The 10480-nt window shown below is 40.9% G+C and overlaps 1 protein-coding gene and 1 pseudogene across 1 annotated transcript; one reads left to right on the top strand and one right to left on the bottom strand.

The window, feature by feature from the left end:
- The first annotated feature begins 1082 nt into the window (after nucleotides 1–1082).
- The window catches only part of LOC130702719 (adhesive plaque matrix protein-like), an 82146-nt pseudogene continuing 72748 nt past the window's right edge, over nucleotides 1083–10480 (top strand).
- On the bottom strand, nucleotides 5520–9199 carry LOC130702735 (uncharacterized). Its single transcript, XM_057524359.1, has 8 exons — nucleotides 9091–9199; nucleotides 8509–8598; nucleotides 8105–8213; nucleotides 7631–8028; nucleotides 7254–7575; nucleotides 7068–7179; nucleotides 6539–6994; nucleotides 5520–6465 (listed from the first exon to the last, which is right to left on the bottom strand). The coding sequence occupies exons 2-8, from the start codon at nucleotides 8560–8562 to the stop codon at nucleotides 5928–5930; spliced, it is 1989 nt and encodes a 662-aa protein (XP_057380342.1). The 5' UTR covers nucleotides 8563–8598; nucleotides 9091–9199; the 3' UTR covers nucleotides 5520–5927.

Genomic DNA, 10480 nt, shown 5'->3' with positions numbered 1-10480 from the left:
TTATATCCTCGACATCTTAACTCCCCGCTGATTAATCTTCCCATTTCTTGTACGTTTTTTAGGTTGGTGCTCGTACCCTGGTTATTGGCCGTTCTCCGTTGCGTAAATTTTGAATTCTGCTTTCATTGCGTTTTCCTATTGTTAAGCGTGGAGTCATTTGGTGGGTTAGGTGATGGTATGTTCCGTGGTGGATAATTAGCAGCTAGTAATCATTTAGCTTTGTTTCCTTTTTTTGTTTTTGCTTTGTTTATTTTTTTGTTTGTTTGTGTGTTTGTGCGTGGTTTTTTGTTTTTTTTTTCTCGGGAGTGTCGCATGCCTCCGAAGAAAGAGTTGGTAGAGCGTTTCGACCGTCCTTGCTACCACATTAGGACACGTGGTTCCGGGCCATCTGGGAGCTCACCATCCAAGGAAACGCAGGTGTCTAGGGTCAGGCTTGTAGCACCTAGCGTAGCGTCCCCGAGGGGAAGCATTGTATTTAATCTATCGCCGGTCGAGGAAAAGCCAAAATCAGAAGTAGAGCCACAGAAGCCAACTGCAGCCATGGATCCTGCACTGACTGCCGCTCTGGCCCAGTTTACAGCCGGCATTGCCCAAGAGCGTGCTCAGCAGCCACAGCAACAGCAACACAACGAGTTAATGGCGGCATTGCGCGACCAGGTAGTAGAAAACGCAGCCCTGAGGCAACTGGCAGCAGAGCAAGGTGAACACCATTTACAGGCCCTGGTACACGGAAACAACCGACCCTCTTCGGCCGCTGTAGCTACGATACCGGTATTTGAAGGAAGATCCCACGAAAGTGGAGCAGATTGGGTAGAGCGGGTCAACCAAGTTGCGGAGGTAGAGCAGTGGGATGATGCCTGACGTCGGCAGGTGGCTATCCGTAGAGTGTCCAGTACCGCTAAGAATATTGGCTATTACGTCACTACCTGTCAGGTGCGCGTGTCGTAACCCGCAGGGCTAGTCAATCGAAACAGGGTGACTTTGGACGCAGTAAAGTGAGAGGACAAACATAATTTGATTCAGTGTAGTAAACCATTTCGACTGAGCAAGAGCAGTACTACAATTCCCATCGGTTATTCACATCGTGTTTTCCAACTTTGTAATTATGGGTAATTTAATGTTGAATTTTACTATATAGTCGTAGGAATTAAACCTGTGATCAATTTTAGTTTCAATCAATTGTAATAAATTGGTGTGTGTTTTCGCTGTGCTCAATTGGGGCAAGAGATTTATGTGTGTATATTATCTTAATTTCAGCTAACTACGGCGCGATGCCGCTGTTGGCCGTTGTCTCTGTGATGGCTGGACAGGCCATGGGTGGACCAATGGGTTCGTCTTCTTCTGCATACTGCACCAATTCAGCGCCTTACTACACCACAACCTATGCTGCTCCAGCTTACTACACCACCAAGGCTCCCGAATACTACACAACAAAGAAGACCGAGTATTATACACCAACATATGCTGCCTCCAGCTACTACACCAAGCCTCCGCAATACTATACGACCAAATCGCCGGAATACTACACTACAGCCTCTTATTACACAACTACGTATGCTGCGCCGACGTACTACACAACGACATACGCCACACCGAGCTACTATACTGAAGCTCCCCCTACATATTATGCTGCGCCCAGCTAGACCACCACTGCAGTTGCCTATCACACAACAGAAGCAGCCAAATCTTATGTAGCTCCAACTTACTACACGGCAGCTGCCCCGTCGTACCACGCCGAGCCGACATACTACACTGAAGCCCCGAAGTCTTACGCTGCCCCAAGTTACTACACCACGGCTGCTACTTCGTACTACGTGGAACCTACCTACTACACCACAACTTATGCTGCCCCGTTTTACTACACAGAGGCTCCTCAATACTAGAGGCTGCTGAATACTACACCACAACTTACGCCGCTCCACAGTTCCTGATGAAGTGACGAAAGGGCCGCACTACCATGTTACACTGATAAACCGCGAAGGAAGCGAGCCCCAAAATTTAGCTCAACAATTGATAGAGCAAAATTATGCCATTTCGCTAGAAAACGATGAAGATTTTCGTGCAATCGAACGCAACTCGGCTGCAATCAAGAAGGAGGCTGAAGAAAATGAGTTACGAGGCAAAATGTGCAAATCGCAACACCTGGACGATGCAGAAGATGACCTGAAATTTGATGTTTCGCCTGGTTGGATTGACCTCTTTCCGAAATCTCAAGAAAGTGACGATACTAACTCAAATACCGATTCTCGTCGATCTGACGAGGCATCTGGTGAAAGTGGCCCAGCATCAGAAGAGAAGCTGGTGGTGCAGCAAATTGTACATGGAAATCAAATTTAGCGCTAATCGGTTACACGATGCCTTTGAAGGACAGTTTTGAGTCGCTTCCCTACAACGAAATGGGCACATGTGATCATAAATTGTCAAAACATAGACATTTTCGTATTTCAATAGGATGTTTGTGTAACGTTCGTTGTGGGCCACCTGAGCGATTATACCATTGAACTTTCGGAGAACCATTTGAGCTTCGTGGCCGATGTTAATGGATTGAGGTAGTAATCTTTTGCGATACAATGTTAACGTGTTGAAATGTATTACCTTAACCATTGTGTCGTTTTACAATTCGGCGTAGATATGAACTGAACACGTTCACGTATGGCTACATAGTTCCAGAAAAAAGCTCCCATTGCATCGTTAGTTGCGGAGTAAAAGCGACGCTCCGGAAGCAAGAAATAGGTTCAACATGGATCCGCTTCATGCAATCCGCCTTAAAGCAACCTTGGCTGACTCGTGATTTTGACTATTGGTTGATTAATAATTCGTCAGACGATGAGCAGCAATTGGAGCCAAGAGTAGACCCAAGTAGGAAGCTTTTTTTATTAACAAAAATCAGGTGTATTGCTGAAATATTTTGATTTTGATTTATTCAGAATTCGCATTCGACGAAGAACAACTCGAATCGTCATCAAGTTATTCGGGTGATGAATTTTGCATCGATGAAAAGTTGCTTCGTGACGATGACTAATTGACTAACAGCCAACTAGTCCATGGACTATTTTGAACTATGTTATCAAGCAGGGCAAACTAATATTGAAGACACACCTTATCATTTTATTTCTGTCAAATCCACTTTGTGATCTCTTTACTATTCCTGTTTTATAGTCATGGATGTAAGTATTTTTCATTTTGCCTTTTTTTTCCACCGCTTTCCCACTGTGCGTGGTCTGTTAAAATACTGGACCAACCTTTAGCTAAAAGAACAAAGGGAATGATTTTTTTTTTTTGCGTGAGTTGAAAAAAAAACCCGCAGTAGACCAAGAACGGAAAGAAAAATATAGAGAACAAGAAGAACATAGAAGAAAACGAAAAAAAAAACCCATGCAGAGAAATGTATGTCGTTCTTGTACAAGTGCACCCCAAATCTCTTGTCCTAAAGAATAATACAACTCAGTTTCAATAAAACCTTTTGTTTGTATCTAAATAGACTGATTGCTGTTCTTTAGGATTATTCGGCGACTATTCAGTGAAACCTAGATGTTGCTTTCCGCGTATTTTCAATTGGAAATTTTGAAATTCCCCGCTAGCGGTGGAAACGCAGCCTGAGACGGTTATTCACTACACCATACAGTACAACAGAGGTGGGGTAAGAATACTGGATATTCAAAAAAATTCAACTTCTTGTTGCCCCTGGGCCAAAGCGATGAATCAGGGTGGCAGTAGCTGCTATAAAATGAGGCCATATCGAAGGTTGAAGCCAGTCGAGTGAGCATCTCAGACACAGTAGAGTACTAGCAGTTTCATAAATACTCGCCACAATCTCTTTTTGGCCTCTTCCACAAATACAGATACAGATCTATTCAATTACGATATGAAATTGTGTTCTGCCGAAGACGTAGAAAGGCCGTTGGCCTGACACAGATTCACTAGACATGGCAAAACGAAACACAGAGCTGGAAATTCATTAGCGTTGACAAGTACGCACATTCATAGCAATACTTGGCAGGACAATAAAAGAAATCTTCATACTTCTTGCCTATCCGTCAAATTGGTGATGAGGGATACGAAACATAAACAATCTCGGGCATCGCTGGAAAAGGGGAATGCGCTGACGCATGTACCTAACGACACCAAAAACCACTGATAGTAAAGCGCTACAAGGGTTATTGGGTGCAGGGCGCGAATGGTATTCTTAGACTTATGACAAAAAGGGCAATTCTTTATGTTGGTGGGGTTCAATAAAAGAACATTCCTGCATACGAATTCCGTTTTGCAGGGATCATGCTTAATATAAAAATTGCAACTGAACGCTAAACCAGTATTACAATGGAATGCAATGATTTCCTCTACTTGTGAACAAAACAAATTGGTTTAGGTGTCCCTAATAAAATCACAAAAGATGCAATGAAACTCACTATTGTGCTAACCTTTAAGTAATAAAAGAAACATTGGGTAAGTTCTTCGGGAAACATAAATTAACCACGTTTAGAGGAACCAATTAGTATCTATCAGATATCAGGACTGATGCTGGTGTTAGGCATTTTCGGAAAATGACCATTACATTATTTTTAGGGAAATATGAAGAGCTTACCTTTAAGACACAGAAGTTTGAAGTTTCAATGCAGTCAACTCTACATTCTTTTCCTCAAGGCTAGTCCTCGTCATCCCGACACATATGACGTAAAGAGCGACGTTGGAAGATAAATGTTGCAGTTTAATCGGGGCTTCCCACGGTGATTTAGGACCACGACAAATCATGTCAAGCAAATCATAAACATACACCTTCGCGATAGTGTAATTTCTATGAGGAGTTGACAGATCCTGAAAGAATAAAAATAAAAATAATAGTTTGAGTAGAAAGTGACAAACTGAACATTTTGGCACCTTGAGAAGACTCTTCTAGAAGATTTGAATTTCGCTTTATGCTTTGCATATTTGGAACAAATGTCCCTAAGAGGAAAGCGCTCCAAGGGCATCTTAACCATCAAACAGTGTGTCCCGTAAAAGTACAATCAAAATTTGAGTTGATCCAGAATTGATGACTTACAGAAAAAGCAACAGACGATAACAAGGCTTGAACTACTCCGGCATTGTAGCTCCAAATTCCCTTGCACGAACAATAAAAGAAACTTTTATCACATGAATTTTAAGGTCTCTAATAGTAAACCAACCTTATCTTGAGACATGCAGGCAGTTGGTTTCTCAATACGGTTTCCAACAAACGGTGTAGCTAGAATCGGACTTTCGTGGCCAGTTTAGAGAAGATTGCAAATCACCCTGCTAGCAAACATAAAAAAATAAAGAATTAGGCACAGAAAATGCTGCAGAGAAAGCCAAATGTACGTGCAAGCATATGAAGGTTACATTACCTTTCTTCCTAGTTTCAAACACGTTAATAGAAATAGAATTTTACCGTACGTGAAGCAAGGCTTAGCTGCTGAAAGTAACCATAACATTAACAATAGACAAAAGACATCCTCTAAAGAGGAAGATAGAACGGAAAGGCGATACTCGAGAAATAAGAATACGATAGAATTTGTATATATTACTCCAGTTGACTAAACAGGAAAAATATTGTGATAATAACAACGAAAAATGAATGACGAAATTTTGAATAGGCAATGCGAGTTTGTAAGTTTTAAAAAGAATATTGTAGATAGACTTCAAAATCTAAATCTAAACTCACTGGGAAATCAATTTTGTTTTCTACGTTTCCAAAAAAATGCTCCTGGTCTTGACTTTAAAAGAGAAGCATTACTGTGATCATTTTAAAAAGCGGAGCATTCGCTTACGATGCGACGGTAGCGACATGGAATGGAATAGAATTTTGAAACGTAACATTAAAAAATGTCAAGCAGGTACACATTGCGTGTTTCTGTCTTTAGCGCGAAGACGAAGGATCCAGAAGGAAGGAAAGGTACAAAAGCGCTTCCTTAGTTGTTCTCTGGCGATTCCTTGGACGACGACGAGCCCTCGGACGACGACGATTCCTCGGACGGCGGCGATTCCTCGGACGACGGCGATTCCTCGGACGACGGCGATTCCTCGGACGACGGCGATTCCTCGGACGACGACGATTCCTCGGACGACGACGATTCCTCGGACGACGGCGATTCCTCGGACGACGGCGATTCCTCGGACGACGGCGATTCCTCGGACGAAGACAATTCCAGCATTTCACCTACGAATGTTGAACGCCAACGAACAGACGACGAAGCTGCTGAGATTAGCGGATTGGTTGAAGCAGATGATGGTAGTAATTTGGGAAGCGAAGATGAAGCAGGTAAACTGAGTTTTAAGGTTGTAGATGCTGATCGTTTAACAGAGCTTTTCGTAGGGCCTGATAAATCAGTGTTTGTTTCTTCTGGTACAGGGTAAGCTTCAGGTTTCGATCCGATTTCATTCGGTAGCGGGCAGATTTGTTGAATCCGATTAGTACATGGTTTTTCTACAGTCAGGATTTTCTGAGGTCTGCAATTGTTAATAGAAAAGAAGGTGAGTGCAGGGCTAACTGATTAAATTTTTTGTTGACACTTTTCCTAACCTTTTTGGAATCCATAAGGCATCCGCCAAAGCGATTCTCGAAAAGGACCGCACGATCTCGTCATCTACTCTGGGTTTTTTATTTGGCCCTCCATCTTCGGATTTCATTGCGACTCTCTTACGAGCACCCTCTAATGTGGATGAGGACAAGATTTCCGGTTTCGTAGAACTATTGCTGATCGTTTCCCTGTCAGACGACGAAGCTGCTGAGATTAGCGGATTGGTTGAAGCAGATGATGGTAGTAATTTGGGAAGCGAAGATGAAGCAGGTAAACTGAGTTTTAAGGTTGTAGATGCTGATCGTTTAACAGAGCTTTTCGTAGGGCCTGATAAATCAGTGTTTGTTTCTTCTGTTACAGGGTAAGCTTCAGATTTCGATCCGATTTCATTCGGTAGCGGGCAGATTTGTTGAATCCGATTAGTCCATGGTTTTTCTACAGTCAGGATTTTCTGAGGTCTGCAATTGTTAATAGAAAAGAAGGTGAGTGCAGGGCTAACTGATTAAATTTTTTGTTGACACTTTTCCTAACCTTTTTGGGAGCATATTGGTAGACTTATCATCGACATGATTTGTGTCTAGTTTCCTGTTTGCTAACACAATAACGCCCATCAATAAATCATGGGTCAGGCTTTCTACTAATACTGCAAAACATAAAAATCACATCGCTGAAGGACAAAAATAAACTAACAAATTGTGGAATAAAAATGCTAGTTACTTTTCACGTGAGGTGACAGTGATGCCAATTCCATTGTGGAACAGTCTCCTTTGACTAGAGTAATAAAACAGAAAAGCTTTACTGGACCGGGAACATATGTCGTCCTTAAAACGGTAAATCCCTTCTTTTCATGCATGTAACAGAATACTAAGTAATCGTCCAAAGTAATGCCTGTTGCAGGCAAAAGCTTGGTAAAACAAATTTCGTCTTCTGCCGCCTTTCTTATTTTGAAATAATTCAAAGCTTCTGCCGCACTGATTCTATTCGAAACTAATAATTTCGAGGGTATTTCCAGCTTTGGAAAATCCGCCATATTCTTTTCCTAAAAAATGGAAATTAGGTTTTAACATGATATGCGTATACGGGGAGTAACTCACGTCTAGTAGTTCCATTTTCACTTTCACGCAAACACCTGCAAAGCTAATGTTAAATTCCCAGGCAATCACGTCCAACTCCGTCCTGTGTGATTGCTCATCAGACGTTCTGTTAGTTGTTTCAGTGTCCACCTTAGCTGTTTTGCCGCCTCCACCTGTAACCTGGGGCTGCTGCCTACTGCATGAACCACTAAAAACGCTCCTCCTCTCAGAACTCTTTAGTTTCAATTTTTTCCAAGCTTTCGCTTTTAATGTACAAACGTCACTCTTCGATCCGGAGCTCAACATCGGGTCCAACTGAGAAATGACAAGGTTCCGTAGGTCAAGGGTGCTCCTATCAGCAGTGGTTTCATTATTATGTTTTGCCATCGTTTGATGAATTTTAGGAAGACGAGTTTCAGCTATAATAGGAAATAAAGTGAAAGGTTTGATGACTATAAAAAGAAAAAAAAAGACAGATTATTGTTGCTTTGTTACCTTGAGAAGCAAGATTGTTGTAGGTTTCCTTCTTCTGCAAAGCTACTACAAGGGCATCACCATTAGTTCTTGGCAATATTCCAGACTCAGCGTTGTCATCCATACCAAGCTTGGAGTAGATTTCATGCAGAGAGAAATAGGAAAAAAGGCAGTTTTAATGGATGAATGGTACAGGCATCAGCATTTTTACTTAAGTGATAAAGAAAACTATCAATATAATCAATCAATTGTATAGGATCTTTTTTTTTAAATTCAAAGTTGTTACGTTAAGGGAATTTTGTCTATGTAAGGTAACACTTTCAAGCTGTCCATTTGCACTACAGCCAACTGCACAATGATAAGCATTCAAAGAAATACCAAGGATCATTAACGCAAATAAAAAATAAATAAATAGAATGTCTCACATCTATGAATGAAATGTCTGACGAAACAGGTTTTCCCTTCTTTCTTGCATCCATCTAAAAACTGCCACCAGGACAATGTCCTATTGTTACCTACAGAAGGGAACAGCCCAAAGAATTTTATGTACAATTAACCAAATTTTTTATTCAATACAAATTAACAGATTTGTGCAACTTTCTAACCACGAATTAACTTAATAACTGTTTCACATGCCCTTAAGTTGATAAGTAGAAATATTGAATTATGCAAATGTCTTTTTCTTTATTTAGAGCATGATTTAAAGTCTACGAAGTGAAACCGTCCGAGCACTGAAGTTTACGTGCATGGCTTTTCGAGATCGGTTTTCGAAGGGCTTAATGCACCTGATTGTGATCATAAAGGCCTAACTACTCGGAAACTAGGTTCGGCTCATTTATGTTGCGCCTTAAGATTCTATAATCTTGGTCGACTATTTAATCATGACTATAGTCCGCCATGACTCTACGTGAAGAAAGGATGACCTCCGTACAACCATGCGTTTGAGGAATCAAGTATTGATATGAAGTTCGGGTTACCCCAAAATTTCTTTAATACTAAAAACTTACACGGAAAAGAATCGATTTATCGTTAAGCGTTGCTTGGGTGCTAGGGCTGACGGCGTCTTCAGAGTGCAGTTGTAGGAGAGAATACTTTAACCGCCATTTTCTACCACTGAAACCAACGGATGGGAAAGAGCTCCATCCGGCGTTGCCATACGATTCTTAATCTAAAATTGCAAATAAGGAAATTATTTACGAAATTACTGATTTTTATTTTGCTGGATCACTTGAAACAGGTAAACTGGGCAAAATAATTTTTTCCCCTTCCATTCAGTCCGTCTAAATTAATCCACGTTACCAACCTATCCAGCATTCAAGACAAACAGAAATAAAAGAACATAACAAACAAAGTGTTGAACGTACGAGAAGTATCAACGTAAAGATCACATATATATCAATTTTTAAATTTTTTGTTCTTTGTTCATTACTGGATAAAAATAAAACGGCATACAGAAGAGCTGGGGATGGATTAGAACCCTCAGCTGAAGTATGCTTTGCCACACACAATAACGTATAAAAAAAAAACACCATCGATTTCACAAAAACATAAAGTAAGAAAAAATAAATAACAATTAGCTTACATAAAGATAGAACTAAGCTCGTCTTTAGCCACACCAAGTGTTGCTGCTGTTAAATCTGCTGTTTGTGGAATTTATTCGGCTTCATTCTCGCGCGGCAAGAGTGTCAAATGTTCTTGTTTTTCAACTATAATGGCTCCTTCCTGCAGAAACAGAATACTCATTTTAAACACTATCAAATGGCGGAGTTTATTTATTTATATACCTCTGGTTTGGTGTTATCCAGATGAATGGGTGAAGAATGTGTTGTCTGGTTGGACTGATCGTCTGCTGTATTTATGATACAGATATCGCTGACAGTGTCATTGCAGGCCACCTGTGCTGACCCGGTAGGCTCACCAAGTTTACACGCTTCATCTTTCAAATCAGACGGTGGCATTACAGGGGGTGTAACTGGCATCTGTTCACTAAATGAAGAATCCAAATTGTCATCATGAGATTGAATATCGATATTATTCGCCACAATAAACGACGTTAAGTTAGAATTCAGCTCTTCAACTACCGCTTGCTGTTTCAAAAACTGCTCGTCAAGATCTATGATTTTGTAAAATAAGACGTTTAAATGAAACTTATAAAAAAAGAAAGAAAAAAGTAACACGCAGAAAAATAAAGTTACCTAAAAAAAGAATCCTCGTCTTCTACGATTAGTAGCTCGCCGGGACTGTACGACACGTTTGCAACGCCGTTATCTAAAGAACTTGTTGTGCATGCCAAAGACGTAACCAGCCAAACCGCTCTTTTCTTTCAAATCATATTGCGCTGAATCAGTATCTATTTGGTTGACCTCTGCAGTCACCTTTTCTTTATCAATATTTTGA

The sequence above is a fragment of the Daphnia carinata genome, chromosome 1 (assembly GCF_022539665.2).
Source record: "Daphnia carinata strain CSIRO-1 chromosome 1, CSIRO_AGI_Dcar_HiC_V3, whole genome shotgun sequence".
NCBI lineage: Eukaryota > Metazoa > Arthropoda > Branchiopoda > Diplostraca > Daphniidae > Daphnia > Daphnia carinata.
Note: the sequence above shows the minus strand (reverse complement) of the source record. Positions and strands in the feature narration are given on the sequence as shown.